The 17,753-nt window shown below is 37.7% G+C and overlaps 1 protein-coding gene across 1 annotated transcript in view; it reads right to left on the bottom strand.

The window, feature by feature from the left end:
• The window catches only part of gny (ALG6 alpha-1,3-glucosyltransferase garnysstan), a 29,262-nt gene that overhangs the window by 1,181 nt on the left and 10,328 nt on the right, over positions 1-17,753 (bottom strand). The window contains exons 11-17 of the mRNA XM_080162641.1: positions 17,213-17,260; positions 16,472-16,575; positions 14,012-14,072; positions 13,208-13,329; positions 12,521-12,685; positions 9,069-9,122; positions 820-894 (exon numbers count right to left, since the gene is read on the bottom strand). Of these exons, the coding sequence (XP_080018767.1) occupies positions 820-894; positions 9,069-9,122; positions 12,521-12,685; positions 13,208-13,329; positions 14,012-14,072; positions 16,472-16,575; positions 17,213-17,260 (629 nt within the window). The remainder of the gene's footprint in view (positions 1-819; positions 895-9,068; positions 9,123-12,520; positions 12,686-13,207; positions 13,330-14,011; positions 14,073-16,471; positions 16,576-17,212; positions 17,261-17,753) is intronic.

Here is a 17,753-nt window from a genome sequence, read left to right on the forward strand (position 1 = left end):
TTACATTAACTTGTAACTTTTAGCAAGAACAATTTTTTTATCCAACTAGTTTAATTTTTTTCAATGAAAACTAACCCTTAAAAGGACTCTCCACAGAAAAATCAACTTTAGATTTTTGAAAATCTAACCTGAAATTATTATTCTCTGTTCAATTTTAGGCATTTTTTGTTTTTGTGGCATCGCGATCGAAGCCCTTTGAAATTTTTTACCTCCTTTAAGTGAATCCTCCCGCCATTTAATTTGTGCTGCTTTAGTGATTTTTAGCTTCTATTTTTGCCGCCGTTGCCGCATTCATCGCCCTTCTCCGCCGCTACTCCGCTGTACGTCGCTTTTTAATACATGCTCCCCTCTTTCTTGTTCAGAAATTAAATGGAGGCTGGGGGTGTTGTGTATAGCTACGTACGCAATGTATAGCGGAGTAGCAGCGGAGAAGGGCGATGAATGCGGCAACTGCGGCAAAAGATGGTTATATTTGGCGGAGGCGAACACAAAATGGAGGCGGCAGGATTGTCCAGTCAAGGAAGAGGATAAATCGTAGAGCGGCTGGTTGCAATGGAGCAAATGTTCTTTAGCGGCGAACACATATTGAGTGGAGGAAAGTGTAGTATATATTGTTATAGCGGCAGTACAAATAGGCGGCGGACAAAATTTTCAAAGGGCTTCGATCGCGATGCCACAAAAACAAAAAATGCCTAAAATTGAACAGAGAATAATAGTTTCAGGTTAGATTTTCAAAAATCCAAAGTTGATTTTTCTGTGGAGAGTCCTTTTAACAGACACAGTAATGTTTTAATGATCTGAATTTTCTAATTGACTTACTGTTTAGGGGGTTTAACTAATAACTGCACCAATATCAGAACAGCAGCTCCCACTATAGATACAACATGTGTGACACCTTCACCATTGATTTTATTCAATTATGCTAAACTAGCGACACTTGAGGAGAGAGTCGAATTTAATACCTAATTCAATTTCTTATTTTAGATTTTAAAAGAAAAATTTTAAAAAATATTTTTTTTTTTTTGGGGGGGGGTGGTTCATTTTTAAAGGGGGTTGGGGGTGTCCCACCCCCAAAGAAAATAGTTATAAACCTTCCCAGGACCTAAGAGAAGCTACCCTGTTAAGGAGAACCCGATCGGTTCAGCGGTTAGCGAGATCCTACGGTACAAACATACAAACACACAAACACACAGACAAACACACAAACACACAAACACACAGACAAACACATAAACATCCTGTTACATTATTATAATTATGCTAAATAATTATTGTATTTTGTTTGTTGAATTCTTAAATGTAGGTACTCTTCGAGTAAATAGGTAATATTTTATTAGTCTAACAAAAAACCTTATCATCCCCATTACTATCATACATGTAAGAGCTGTGAGACAAGCCTAATACACAAGAGCACTTGAAGAGGGGCAAGTCGAATTTGATAACCCTATTTATTATTTAGATTTGAAAAGAACACTTAAAAAAATTTTTTTGGGAGGGTTGAAAAATTTCTTTTTTTCAAAGTAAAAAGATTTGGATTTTATTTTGGTTTTTAAAAATTCTTTTTTTCAAAGTTCTTAATATTTTTAACTTGTTTTTTGTTAAACTTATATTAATTTTAACTAGTATGAAGCTTGTTGTTTTCTTAAGAATTTTTGCAAATATGGTTATTATTTTATAGAATTGAGAAGGCTTGAATAAAGCGAAATATATTTTCTACAAAGAAGTGTGTTCTTCCATGTGTAGTTAGCTCTAGCCGCGCGTTTTTAGAGATTTACCATCCATCCATAGAGCTCAAGAAGGTTGTCACAGCCTCCTACACAAGAAGAAGCAGAAGTTAGCGATGCTGTCCACCAGATGCTACGCCCATCTGTTTGAGATGAACATCTACATATCAACATACCCAGCGTCCTTGTGAAGTTATCTTGTGACTCCTTCAGCCATGCAGACTTCTGGTAATGATTATATTTCAAAATTCTTAACGATTCCTGGCTTCAGACTGTTGTATAACCAACACTACAAAATTGTCAAGAAATCCAATAATAAATTTGCTACTTGTGAGTTTTTGCGAAATTGCCTTAACAGTGATGTAATCCCAAACACTTTCAAAATACGAAATAAACCGGCAAATTTTGGCTCAAATGAATTCAAACAATTATGGTATGAAGAATCTAAAGAACAATCAAAACGTTGGATACAAAATTCAATTGATGACATGAATGACTGTTGCTTAAAATTGTACAGGGAACAAGATAAATTGAGAGATAAAATGTTATGTTTAGTGACAACTATTGACAAGCTGAATCTACAAGAATTTTTAGTGAAACAAAACCGAAAACTTTTGTGTCAAGCATTAAAAACCAAAAACAATAAGTTAAAACACATAATATCTCTCTCAGAAACTACAGATACGAGCCAACAAAACGTGGACAACACTAGAGTGGGGACTAACAATGTTAGAGTGACAAAAAAGAAGAATAGACCAGGGGCGAGACAAAGAAAATATAAATCAACAATACTTAAAAGATTACAGAAAAAAACACCAGTCAACATTGTGTTTAATTACTCCAGCATTGATTTAAGTGATGCAGCTATTCGAGCTCTGAACAAAGGTCTAAATTTTTGTATCAAACCTCCAAATATAGATATGACAGAAATTTTATCAGATCATTTAAAATTCAGTCGACGAATGCAATGGGCAGAACAATTCTACACTGATGATGTTGAACCTGAGGACAGTAATTTTATTCCATCAATATTTAAACAGGAGAAAACAAATTTTCCAAATCGTGGTAATGTAGCTAAACCATTACAAACTTTCCTTAATACTGTAGAATCTAATTTACAAAACAGAACTCTGTGGAACAAAAAACACCTCAATCCAAAAATTAGAAATCTACCAGAGGACGAATTTGAGGCCCTCCAGAACCTAGTCAAGCTGCAGAAAGAACGCCAGATCATAGTTAAGCCTGCGGACAAGGGCAGTGGTATAGTTGTGGTTAACTATGATGATTATGTAAACAGCTGCAATCAACACCTTCTTTCTTCTCAACAGCAACCAACTGGGCCGCCGCTACCTTACTACAAACCATCATCTGAAAAGGATTTGGATACAATGAAACACCAAATTGTTTCTGTATTAAAAGATGGGCTAAACAACAAATGGATAACAAAATCCGAATTTAATGCCATGAATCCTAGTGACAAAGGCCCAGGCAGGTTCTACCAGATTTTTAAGGTTCATAAGGAACATGAACCTGGCACTATCCCCCCAGGCCGTCCTATTGTTTCTGGTAATGGATCAATTCATCATCATTGCCTTTTAGTTCTCGGCAGAACGTAGGCCATGCACAATGGTTCTCCAATCTTCCTTTTTTTGGGCACGTTTTGAGGCATTGCTGAAAGATGGAATTTTCTTTTCTTTCAGTTCACTTAAGAGTTCCCTCCTCCAGGTTGTTTTTGGTCTACCTGGTTTCCTCTTTCCTACGTGGGGGTTCCAAGTCAAGGCTTGATTGGTTATATCATCATGCCCTTTCCTTAGAGTGTGCCCCAGCCATCTCCATTTTCTCTGTTTTATTGTCAGTTTAATGTCTGACATATCACTGCGCTCTAGAAGCTCAGCATTTGTGATCTTATTTGGCCAAAAGATCTTGTGGATTCTCCTTAGACATTTATTGACATATGTCTGTAGCTTGGAGACCACTGCTGTGTTTAGGAACCAAGTTTCAGCCCCATACAGCAAAACAGAGAGAACATTTGACTTGAACAGTCTTAACTTGGTCTTTATGGAGATGTTGTTGGAATTCCAAATTTTGTTCAGGCTGGCAAAGGCTGTCCTAGATTTGTTAATTCTAGCTTTAACATCTGTTAAAGTGCCTCCAGCTTCATCAATTTTACTTCCAAGATACTCAAAACAATCTACATCCTCAAGAATTTGGTCTCCAATAGTAATTGGTTCTTGGGAATTTGCATTTAATCTGAGTATTTTGGTTTTAAGAACATTTATTTCTAGTCCAACTTTCTTGGAAGTTTCAGCTATCCTGTTAGTCCTTCTTTGCATTTGACTTCTATTGCTTGTTAACAAAGCGATATCATCAGCAAAGTCCAGATCTCCTAAATATTTGGGATTGCCAAATAGCTCCCAACGAATGCCATCATTACTTTCACAGTTCTTCATGATCCAGTCAATGGCAAGGAGGAAAAGGAAGGGAGAAAGAAGGCATCCTTGTCTGACGCCTGTTACAATCTCAAAAAAGGTTGATAGTTTACCTTTATACATTACATTTCCACCTCCTTTATGATAGATAGCTTTAATGATATTGATTATCTTTTCTGGAATGCCATAGTGTCGGCAGATTTTCCAGAGAGATCTTCTGTCTAAAGAATCAAATGCTTTTTTGTAGTCAATGAAGTTTACAAAAAGCTCAGAGTTCCATTCCTTGGATTGCTCTATGATGATTCTTAGAGAGGTTATCTGATCAATAGTGGAACGGTTTGGTCTAAATCCAGCCTGATTAGGTCTTAGCTTTTCATTAACCTTCTTCTTTATTCTATTAAGAAGAATCTTACTAAGGATACGGCCAGGTACTGAAAGGAGCATTATCCCTCTGTAGTTTCCACATTGGGTCAAGTCTCCTTTTTTGGCTAGTATTGAGATATGTCCATTCTTCCAGTCCTCTGGGCATAACTCATCATTCCATATCTTTGTGATCAGAGGTAGGAATGCCTCAGCAGATGTATCTAGGTCTGCTTTTATGACCTCAGCTGGGATGTTATCAGGTCCAGCGGCCTTGTTATTTTTCAAACTTTTAATGGCCTCCTTGATTTCCAATAGATTTGGCGCTCAACAGTCAATGTCAAGTGCATCTGAGGGTGGAATCTCAGTTTCTTCCTCTGGAACTGGAAGATTCAGCAGTTCAGTGAAGTGCTCTGCCCATCTATTTAGAATATCTTCATCAGTTTTAAGGAGTGAGCCATCCTTGTCCCTGATGTGTGATCCTGATTTGTGTACTTTACCTGCAATGCTCTTAGTAATCTCATAGACATCTTTCATTCTATTTTGATTAAAAGCATTTTCTGCTTGCATAGCAAGGTTTTCCAAGTGTTCTTTTTTGTCAATTCTGACACTTCTTTGGATTTCCCTGCTGAGCATTTTATACAGGTCTTTATCTTCTGGAGAGTTTCTGGAGAGTGTCTTTTGTCTTACCTCTCTTCTTTGATCCATGAGATCAATGGATCTTTGAGTGATCCACGGCTTTTGGTTAGCCTTTTTAAAACCTAATTTTTCTTGGCTAGTATCATTATAAACTTTTTTGATACCTTGCCAAATATCTTCAACTCCATCATCCTCTTGAAGAGTCAACAACTCAAATCTGTTCTTTAGAGTGAGCTTAAACTCTTGTAGCTTTTCAGAGTTTTGAAGGGTTGTTAAATTATACTTTTTCCTGGGGTTAGGCTTTGTGTCCTGCTTTTTAAATCTAAGCCGAACTTTAGAAGATAGAAGATAATGGTCTGAATTAACATCAGGTCCTCTTTCAACCCTGACATCAAGGAGAGAACCTTTAAAACGTCTAGATATACAGATGTGATCTATCTGATTAAAGGTTCTTTGATCTGGTGATCTCCAGGTGGCAGTATGAATCTTCTTGTGTTTAAAGATGGTTCCACCAATGACAAGTTTGTTTTCAGTACAAAAACTTACAAGTCTATCACCATTGTCATTTTCCTTGCCATTACTTAAGCCTAGGCCATATCTGCCCATGACTTCTTCTAAATTCTCATTATTACTCCCCACTTGAGCATTGAAATCACCTAGGAGCATGGTCAGGTCCTTTTCTTTATGACCATTCTTAAATACAGAGTCAAGCTGGTCATAAAATTCGTTTTTGACCTCTGTATCTGCTTGTTCTGTAGGAGCATATGCTACTATTATTCTCAGATTGATGTTTTTATCTGAGGATTTGAAGTAAGCCTCCATGATTCTTGGACCATGGGGTTGCCAACTGATCATGGCCTGCTCTGCTTGCTTGGTCAGCATAAGAGCCACCCCTTGGTTATGTCCTAGATCCTCATTCATATGGCCTGAGTAAAGTATTTTCAAGCCAGAATGATGTTTAAACTCTCCATTATTTGTCCACCTTGATTCGGTGATAGCCAGGATATCAACCTTGGCTTTAAGCATTTCTCGGCAAATGTTTTCTGTCTGGCCTGACTGAAACATTGTCCGAACATTCCAGGTGCAAATTTTTGCTGGTCTGCGGGAATTCAGAATCATCCGCCTGACTGGTCCTTTAGCGGTTTCCCAGCCAAACATCATATTGTTGTTTCCAACCTCTACTTCGTTCCCGAGCCCAAAGTTAAATTGGTCTTTACTTTGTGCAGATTGAACGTGAGCAGGTTTTTTCTAGGGAAGGATTGTTAGCCCCACCCAAACCCCCTGAACTGGGGGAAGTGACCAGAATTCAGTCTGGCATCTACCCTAGGACCTTTCCAGCACAGTAGGACTCTTCTGGTGTAGCTCCTAGGATCATTGATGCACGGTGCAGGATGGACGGCGTGCACATAACTGGTCTCCCATCCCATCCAATGGATCAATTACTGAAAACATATCAAGATTCGTTGATTTTCATGCAAAAAAAGTCATTCATCAAATTCCTGCCTTTATTGAAGATACTCCAGATTTCCTCAGAACACTGAAAGATTTCAATGACTCTGGAAACATTGAAGACACGGACATTCTGGTGACCATGGATGTCTCTGCATTGTATACAAATATTCGCCATGATGATGGAATATCTTGTATGAAATCTGCTCTAGAAAACAGACCAGACAAAACTGTACCAACACTATTTCTAATTCAACTTCTGCAACTAGTCCTCACATGTAATATATTTGAATTTGACAAATCTCTGTTCCTGCAAGCTTGTGGCACAGCCATGGGCACGGCTTGTGCTCCAAACTATGCAACAATAATGATGCATAGTATAGATGTCAAGATAAAAAATCTAGCAAGGCAAGTGGCAGCTGGCAGAAATCCCCTAATTTTACTGAAAAGATTCTTGGATGACCTGTTTATGATCTGGAGAGGCAGTGTGGAGAATCTACAAATGTTTTTAGAATTGGTCAATACACTCCACCCCACAATTAAATTTACAAGTTCGTTCACCTGTCCTTTCCCTTGTACCTATCCTGCTGGATTTGAACATGACTGCTTCTGCCACTCAAGCCGATCCATACCTTTCCTGGACACATTAGTTACCATCAAAAACAAAACCTTGGTCACAGATATCTATAAAAAACCTACAGACCGTTGCCAGTACCTGTTGCCAACATCAGCACATCCTGCACACATTACCAAAAATATTCCCTTCAGCTTATGTTACAGACTAGTAAGAATATGTTCTGAAAAAAACACACTAATCCAACGACTAGATGAACTTAAACAACTGCTTCTTTCTAGAAACTACAACCTACAGATAATCAATGGTGCTATTGCCAAGGCTCTAAATATTGATAGAAATGCAGCCCTGGAAAAGAAAGTTAAAGTATCAACCAAGAGAATACCATTTGTTATTACTTTCCATCCAGCTCTACCTTCAATCAGCACAATCCTAAAACAAGGTTGGAAAATAATGGTAAAGGATGAGAGACTGAAAAAGATATTTCCAGAACCACCTTTAGTTGCATATCGTCAGCCTAAACACAGCTCTCTCCGGGAAATATTGGTGAAATCAAAGCTACCTGAACGTGAAAAAAGAAGTGTCAAAGGTATGAAGAGATGTAACCTACCTAACTGTCCCTCCTGCCCTCATGTCCGTGAAGCCAAAGTTGTCTACAGCTCAGCAAATAATTTTAAGGTACCTATTTCAACACCAGTCAGCTGCTCTACAAAAAATATCGTTTATGTTATAACATGTGATAGGAGGGAATGCAAATACACACAGTATGTAGGAGAAACGGGGAAACAGCTTAAAGAAAGATTCAAACAACATTTAGATTGTGTCAGATCTCAAAATGAAAACTTGAATAAAACTGCAGTTGGGGAACATTTTAATCTTCCTGGACACAGTGTTGCCAACATGAAAGTATCTGTTATAGAAAATTGCAGGCAGGAGTCAGCCATGTACAGAAAATGTCGAGAATCCTTCTTCATCAATAAATTTGAAACAAAGCACCTGGGGCTGAACAGAAAAATTTAAAATTATTGTTATTGTTATATATTTTTGTTAATGAAAGTAAATTTTGCTAATACATGTTGTTTTTTCTTGTAACATAATTTATACCTATTTGACTTGCAAATTGCAATATTTTTTTAAAAAATGCTAACCCAACCAAAATTTTGAATATTTTCTTCCTTGTTGTTGTATAAATTCTTACCACTGTTGAAAAGTTTGACCGCCAATTTTCATCTGCTAACCCTTTCCCCCCCCCCCCCCCCTTCCATTACAATAAATAATTCAGTTGTACATAAACTCTCAAACAATTAGGTACACCATATTTCAAAGTAAAAAGATTTGGATTTTATTTTGGTTTTTAAAAATTCTTTTTTTCAAAGTTCTTAATATTTTTAACTTGTTTTTTGTTAAACTTATATTAATTTTAACTAGTATGAAGCTTGTTGTTTTCTTAAGAATTTTTGCAAATATGGTTATTATTTTATAGAATTGAGAAGGCTTGAATAAAGCGAAATATATTTTCTACAAAGAAGTGTGTTCTTCCATGTGTAGTTAGCTCTAGCCGCGCGTTTTTTGAGATTTTCTTTTTTTTATTGAGGAGGAGGGTGCCCCCCCCCCGTATTGTTATTTTTAGTTTAAAAAATTAACAATTTTTTTTGGGGGGGAGGGGAATTTTTTCTAAGGGCGATTTCTCTTGGGAGGGTGGTAGTACATTCCCCTAAAATAGTTATAAACCTTTCCGAGACCTATGAGAAGCTACCCTGTTAAGGAGAACCCGATCGGTTCAGCGGTTAGCGAGATCCTTCGCTACAAACAGACAAACAAACAGACAGACATCGTTCTACTTTGTATTATAGATAGATAATTGTCCTTGTTCGTTATTGAATTAAATAAATCCCTAGAATTTGAATCCAGATTGAGTTTGGCTGTACTGGCTGCGGCGAAGATATCCTTAAACATAAAAATTCATTATTCTACGTTTTTTTAGTGCAACCGAATCAAAATGAAAGCGAAACTACTTAACAAGTTTTTCTTTTACAATATCAGGTAAAAAAGTTCGTTTATTTATTGAATGTGTTGATTTATGTGTAGGGCTAGGTATAAACTTATTTTTCCCTTGCATTGTAATAACAATTAAACTATCACTCTGGTAATTTACAACACGTGGACACTGTGATAAAGGAATTTTTGTCGTCAATTTAGGTTGTTAATATAGTCTTCATATATTTATCAATACGTTCTTGTTGTTGTTGTTTTGGCTGCTCATAGTCAGTTTCCGGTCCGGGTAGTCATCAGTGGGGTGAGGGGGGGGGGGCGTGGGCTTATGGTGGGGGCTCTGGAGGGGGGCGTTGGTGGGGAGGAAGGCTGGTGAAACTTGGATGGGAGGAGAGGAAGGCAGCTACATGGGTGGGATTTTGCCAGAGGTCCATAGGAGTAAGATTTGTAGGATTATTTGGGCATGAAAAGAGGTGCTGGACTGTTTCTGGGGTAGGATTAACAGGACAGGATGGGCAGTTGGGGGTAAGAGAAGCGTTGATGGAATGGAGGTAGCTTTGGAGTTTAGGACAATAGTTGGGTCTTAATTGGGAGAGGATGGTTCTGTAGTGCCTGGGGAGTTGGATTTCGGAGGGGTTGATGTCAGGGGGAGCTTGATTAAGGACAGGATTAGGGGGGTAAGAATTTATGGCTTGGGTGACAGCTGAGGTGTGGAGTCTGGAGATTGTGGATTTGTAGTTTGTGGGAAGGAGGGTGTTGTCGGGGGAAAGAAAAGGTTGGAGAGTAGGAAGGAACATGGATTGAAGGGTGGATTTTTTGGATCTAGGGCCAGGGGGGGTTGTGACGTTGTGAAAGGATGGGTGGGAGGGGCGGAGGGAGGAGGCCAGGTATTGGGAACAAAGAAGGGAAAGGTGGTTCCGTACTGGTAGGATTTTGGTTTCTTGGTGGAGGTGGCTGATGGGAGATTTTTTAGTGGAACCAGTACAGATGCGGAGGGCTTGGTTTTGGAGGACTTGGAGTTTGTCAATGTTGTTTTTGGAGGTGTTAGGGAACCAAACAGGACAGGCATAGGTGGTGATGGGGCGGAGGAGGGTGTTGTAGGTGGTGAGGAGAGTCTCCTTCTGGTGGCCCCATTTGGTGCCAGCCAGACATTTGAGGATTCTAAGGCGGGAGGAAATTTTTGAGGAAATGGTGGAGACATGGGAACTGAAATTGAAAAAGGTGTCAAAGGTAACTCCAAGGATTTTAGGGGTTTTCTCAAGGGGAAGGGTGGAGCCGTTGATTTGGACTTGAGGATGGAGGTTGGATTGGTGCTTGCGGTCAGAAGTGAAGAGGGTGACAGTGGATTTGTTGGGAGCTATGGAGAGGCCGTTGGTGGAGGCCCAGTCAGCGATTGAGGAGAGGTGGGAGTTGATGGATTCAACTGACTGGGGGATGTTAGGGGAGGAGTGGAAGGAGTTAAGGTCATCGGCATAGGAGGAGGTGTGGGCAGGGGGAATGTGGGGGGCATCTGCTATGTAGAAGTTGAAGAGGACTGGGGAGATAACAGAGCCTTGGGGGACGCCAGTGTGGACAATTTTAGGAGAGGCATTGGTGTTTTGATAGGGTTGGGATGAAGGTTGGAGGAGGAGATTTTTTGGAGAAGGAGGTGGATGGGAATGCAGTCAAATGCTTTGGAAAGGTCGATGGAGGCAACAGTTGTGCGGCTGGGGGGGAGGTTTTGATTGAAGCCATTGGCAATGGTGGTGGAAAGGTTGAGGAGGGAGGAGGTGGTGGAGTGGAGGGGTTTAAAGCCGTGTTGTGAGGGGTGGGTGGAGAGGGATTGTTTAAGGTAGGGGAGGAGTAGGCGTTCAAGGACTTTTGCTGCAGGACAGAGGAGGGAGATTGGGCGGTAGGAGGTGGAAAGGTCAGGGGGTTTACCAGGTTTGAGGAGGGCAATGATTTTGGATAGTTTCCAAATGGCAGGGATGTTGGCAGCGGAGATGGAGAGGTTGAAAAGTTTAGTGAGGTAGGAGATGCCATTTGGACCAAGGTGTTTAAGGTGAAGGATGTTAAGGTTGTCGGGGCCAAGTGCAGAGGAATTGGAGGAATTTTTAATTGCTTCAAGGACAAGGGCAGGGGTAAAAGGTTGGAAGTTTCTGTTGAGGTGGTTGCGGCGGCGGATTTTACGGATAATTTTTCTGGAGAAAGGGTTGGAAGTATGACGGGAGACAGAGGTGAATTGACTGGTGAAGGATTCGGCAATGTGGAGGTGGGAGGTGTGGACTTTGTTGTTGTTGAAGGAAATGGGTTGGTTGGAGGGAGGGGAGTTGTTTTTGCCGGAAAGGGACTTGAGGAGGGACCAGAATTTGGAAGGATTTGTTCTATGGTCGGATTTGGAAAGGGTTTCTTGCCATTTTTTGTTGGAATGTTGGTTTACTATTGAGGAGATTTGGTCATTAAGGATTTGAATTTGAGGATCATGGGGGTTGGTTTCTCTTAAGGAGTCTCTTTGCTGGATAAGGGGTTTAGCAGACTGAGGGAGGGTAGGGTTGGAATTTTTGATGAAGCCAGCAGGAACAGTGTGTTTGGAGGCAGTTTGGAGGATTTGGCGGAAAGTGGCTTCACCTTGGGAGCAGGAGGAAGGGTCAGGAAGGTCTTCAAAAAGGGTTTCAGTTTCTAGGGTAAAGGTGTCCCAGTCTGCTTTATGGAAGTTGTGGAAGGTTTTGACAGGGCGGGGGGTTCTGGTGATTTCGGGAATGGAGAGGAGAATGGGAAGGTGATCAGAACGGAGGGTGGTAAGGGTGTGCCAGGAGAAATCAAGGGCAAGGTGGGCAGAGCATAAGGAAAGGTCAGGGGAGGTAGGTTGGCCATTGGGGGGAAGGCGGGTAGGGGAATCCTCGTTGAGGAGGCAAAGGCTGCTCTCATTGAGAGCTTCCAGCAGAGCCTCCCCACGATTCATGGCAGATTGGTCAAGGGTAATGGAGTTCCAGGCAGGGTTGTGGGCATTGAAGTCACCGACTAGGATAAGGTCATTTGGATTTTCAAAAAGGAGGTTAAAGTCAGGGGTGTATTGTGGGGGGCAGGAGGAGTGTGGGGGGAGGTAAAGGTTGATGATTTGTAGAGGGGAGCCATTGCGGGAAATTTGGATGCCATCAACCTCAAGGGGGCCATTGGAGAGGTGGTTGAGGTTAAGGTGTGTGAAGGGGATGTTTTCGGCAATGAGGAAGGCTATTCCTCCACCAGGTCGGTCAATACGTTCTTCCAGATGGACAATACATATTAGCCAGTTGGAGGAATCTTTCACAACATCAACGTATTCTATATCCAATCTTCTTGTGAATCATCATTGCTGTGTTAGACTAAAATCCTACCTGTCAGTGAAAATATTGACTTTCGTAGGAACCAACTCCTCCAGGTTCCAATACAGGGTCAAGAACAGGACGGACAAGGCCAGGCTGGGAATTAACAACCCGTCCTTTATCAACAAGGGCATCATGGAGAACACGGTGATTGTTAAGAACCACGGCAACCAAAACCTAGATGATATGGATTGCTTATTTTTTCACTACCTGTAATGTTTTTTATTCAAAGTAGGGTCCAATTTGACTTAACTCAAGCTAATGGAATATCCGACAGACAACCCAATTTGATTTGAATAGAAGATCTTACTATGCATGATAATGTGTAGCGCATGTTTCAAGCATAATATTTTTTTTATTATTGCCACATTCGAAAGTGAAACCATAATTTATGTCTTTAGTCGTAACACGATTTGAGCCTCGAACCTATTACCTTTTCGGCAACGATCGGGTGCACTAAACGGATAAGACAATGGCCGATAAATTAATGTACATCACAAATATTACACTTTAAGTAGATTACAATAAAAATTCACTAGAGTCCCCAAAGTTGTAAAGCCAACAAATCAAAAAACCTTATTATAAATCTTTGGGGACTAGTGTAATCAACAGCCCATTGCCCCCCTCTCTTTCTAGGGTTTCTTAATGTTGCGGAACCTTCTACGAGCCAAAATCTAATACAATGCAAGAAAAGTTTACCTGACATATAAAGATTTCCTGTCGAGTTCTTGAGCAGCCAGGATGGCGGGAATAGCTACCAATAAAATTGTCTTCTCGTGAACGTGGAAGGAGAAAAGGAAGAAGGTTAAAGATGTTATCACCTAAACAGATGCAAGTTACATGTTACCTATTAAATGTTTTCATTAGCAGATGCGCCCCTAGGAGCACTTCAGGTGGGGTGTAAGTCGACACCCACTAATTAAGTTTGTTTAAGGAAAAGATTTTTTTGTTTGTGGTGGTGGTCATTTTCCTCTAGGCATAGACGTCCAAGCTTTTTTTTTTTTTTGGGGGGGGGGGGGGGTAAAAAATTTTAAGGGGGGGGGGGGTTAAATTTTAAATGGATGGGTAATCGCCCCATTATCCCCCCCTTGGACGTCTATGCCTCTAGGGACGATTTTTCTCGATATGGTGGGTGGTGGTTCACTCTCCCCAAAATAGTAATCAACCCTCCCAGGAACTATGAGATGCTACATATTAAAGGAGAACCATATCAGTTTATTGATTATGAAGATCCTTCGGTATTGACAGATAGGCATCCTGATACTCATTATATTTTTAATCTAAACCGAATACAAACTAGTTTTGCATTTAGAAATTCATACACCAAATTCCATATTAATTAACATCTATAATGTTTTATTTGATTTTGCATATCCGCTGTCAAATGGTAGTTGATTAAATTGCTAAACATACACTATGAAACATTCATGGTTCGTGACACTGAAATTAAGACTGACTGACACATCATATATAATAAACATCTTTAAATATTAAAATATTTACCTGACTAAGAATAAAGTTTCTACTGGTGGGACGAAATAACAGATGTAGATTGCTTGGAATGCTAAAAACAGTTTTTTGTAATGATTTGACAATAAATGTTTTCAAGTTAAAAACTTATTTCAAAGAAAAAATGGGAAAATATAATCCAAAAATACAAATATAGAAAATAAAAATATAATACAAAAGTCAACATTATAGGATTGAGTACATTTATTTTGCTATTCCTATAAAATTTAAAAAAAAAAAAACAGATCCTATATCTTTTTAAAAGCGAAGCTTTTCTATAATCAGGGTCGGTCCGTCCGTAACGGATAGCTTTTTTCGTTAATTCAGGCATGTTAGAATTGTCCTATCGATTTTAAATTTTGCATGGTGATTCCTTTAGTAGTTAGGTACGATTTAGAAAGCGTAGCAATCATTACCAAAATTTCCGTACGTCCATTTTAAACATGTTGATTTTTTTTTACTTTTTTAACAACAAATTTTGTGATCTAATCATTCGATTGATCTGATTTTTGGTATATTGGTTCCTGGGACAACAAAGTATAATGTTATAAGCGAAGCAACTCTATAATTAAGTCCTAAATATGTAAGTATGTCCATAAACATTATCCTGTATAAAGCAGTTTTTCAACAAATTTACTTACAATTTTGCTTCGACTCTTGAACATTTATATTCTGATTATTCAGTTCTGACACTATATAAGTGTTCATATCCGTTTGTCATACCGTTTCAGTGCTTCGCTTTTATGGATGTTGTCATCCTTGTTTTAGAAGGGGCTACTAGTAAAACAGTAATGAAACAATTCGATTAAATAAATAGAATATGTACACATTTTAGAAGGAAAGAGTAGTTATTTTTTTATTTCATCCATATTATACATATAATAAGGCAGCTATTAACAGTTGGGTTTCTCCGGATAAAGCTAGCTTTGGGAAAATTATATAATCCAAAAATTTCGTCGCTTGTATTATTGGATGATAGGTCATATGTAAATAAATAATATATAAACAAATATCTTTGACGGATTATTGTGATTTATAGTATAGATGTATAAACAGACTACTTTATGTTTCCCAATTGCAAGGACCTAAAATTCTGCAGATGAGAAAGAATTTCATATAATTAAGCTTAGCTGTTTAAAGCTTTCTTTTGCTTTTTGAAAAAAGAAGGAACAATTTATGTGAAAAATTGTCATTTCTCTCCTATCTTAAGTAAATTATTTAAAACTACCATTATCAAGAGGGAGGTCATTTTCTAGTAAATCCCGTAAAGGTGTGTGTTATAAGGCCTAAAAATAGTAGTAGAACGTTAAGGTGCTCTATATATTTGTATTCCCTATTGAATAGAACAAAAGGGAAATTTTTTTTTTTTTTTTGATAACCGTACCTGGAATATCTTTAAAAAATAAGAAATTTCTATCAAACGCTTTGTTTGGCTCAAACTGACAAAAATTAAAAAAAAATATAATTATATTAATAATGTTTTCTATAGGTACAAGGTAAAGGTTAAGAACAATCTATACCATTAAACAAAGGAAGAAGCCATTCTTTACAGGTTGATTTATTCAAGGTGACAAAAATTAGTTTTATGTTTGTGGAATTTCATGTTTGTTTGCTTTGAAGTAGAAGGTTTCAATGTGCATTGTTTCATTTCAATTTCACTACAGCGAACAACTTCCTTCTTATATAGATTGTATATCTGAATGTTTTCAAAATTGTCTGTATGTAACTTGTTGTGTTGGTTTGTTTCACTAAGTCATTGTATTAATGATTTGTTAAAGTTTCATTTTAATGTTCACTGCTCGTACAACCTGTAAAGAATGGCTTCTTCCTTTGTTTAATGGTATAGATTGTTCTTAACCTTTACCTTGTACCTATAGAAAACATATTATAATTATATTTTTTTAAAGTCAGTTTGAGCCAAACAAAGCGTTTGATAGAAATTTCGTATTTTTTAAAGATATTCCAGGTACGGTTATCAAAAAAAAAAAAAATTCCCTATTGTTCTATTCAATAGGGAATACAAATATATGGAGCACCTTATTGTTCTACTACTATTTTTAGGCCTTATAACACACACCTTTACGGGATTTACTAGAAAATGACCTCCCTCTTTCTCACAACTAGGCTCCTGACTATAATATTATATTCATAATCATCTTTTACAATTTACAATACTGCATTTATAAACGTAGTTATTTGTGATTAACAAGGCATTTTTCATATTGATGTATATACTTTGTTGCAAATCACAATTATCAAGTTTTTAGTGACATCTAGCGACAAATATAGAACTAATATATTGCAGATGTTCCCAAATTTATTTTTTGCCTTAATTTTCGTTGTTTTAGATTATTTTTCTGTTACATATATTACTTATCGCTCTATATATATTACTTTAATGTCTAACTGACCATCTGAGGTAATAAATCTATTGAACCAACAAAGAAAGCGTACCTGATAAGTAAAGTTGTAGCAAGACATAACAATCCAATTTGATTTTGATCTAATGTTTGCTTCAGCTTTAACACAATGTCTATCGAACACCAAAAGTTAGCAACCTAAATATAACAATTTTGGTCAAGTGCAGTTCACGGTAAAATGCTCCTGGAAGTGTTTATCTTCAAAAATTTTAAAATTTAAAACAGGCAAACGGTGGAACGCAGAGATCATGCTAGCACAAAATTTTAACCGATAATAGAAGGCCTACAAACAATCGTTAATAGTCAAACATCAATAATGAACAGTTATCTCACAGTGCACATGAATGCGCAAAAAAGACTGTTATACGTGTTTTTTCTTCAGCTTTTCCTATGCATCATTGGATCTTGGCTATTCCAAATTATTTGTAGGCCTTCTCATGCCGCTTAAAACATTGTGCGGTCATGATATATACGTTCAGCTAGCAGCTTTGAAAATTCATAGATTTTTGGAGATACTCGTTACCAGGAATATTTTACCGTGAACTAGATCCAATAATTTAGCTAGAAAGAAGTTCAGCTTACAATGTTTTATTTAAAAAAATAGTAAACTGTTTTGCCATAATCATCATATATAATATTATATATCATATACCTATCATGTAATGATGAAATGACAATTAGTATTAAAAAATTATAGAAATTACATTTATGCTTTTTTGTACAATATATTACTCTCAATTGGCGGAAAATTTTAAAGTAATTAAAATATAAATACCTTGTCTTCATAAAGACCTCTGTCAACTGGAAAAATTCTCTTTAAAACCTAAATGTACCAACAAAATAGCTTTAATTAATAAAATAACTGAGCCCTTTAAAGAATTCTACTTTTGTCTTTTTTTAATGTTTTTTAACCGGTAAAGGAGAATTTCTATAAAACAAAAGTTGGCGAGCGGATTTGACATACCGCTTAACTGTGCAAAAAAATATAAAATATATGAGACATACTTATCTTATAAAAGGATTATTTGTAAATAAATTAAACCTTTCAGTGTAGTTATTTATCGCATCGTATTTTAGACAGTCTTCCCCGGATATTAAAATGAAAAATTAGAAGGTCAAAAACAATTTTGTTAGCCTCGAGAGGCCGACAGCCCGGGCTAACAAAACTGGTATTAATCTTAGATTTTATTTTATTACTAGTATAAAATTGTCTGTAATACGATGCTATGCATGATTTTTCAGTTTGGCTGAAAACCGGTTAGAACCCAGCGAATATTAAACGGTTTAGAGGCCATACTAGAAACAATAATAGTCTT

The sequence above is a fragment of the Acartia tonsa genome, chromosome 5 (assembly GCF_053477335.1).
Source record: "Acartia tonsa isolate MP-2025a chromosome 5, ASM5347733v1, whole genome shotgun sequence".
Classification (NCBI taxonomy): Eukaryota; Metazoa; Arthropoda; class Copepoda; order Calanoida; family Acartiidae; genus Acartia; species Acartia tonsa.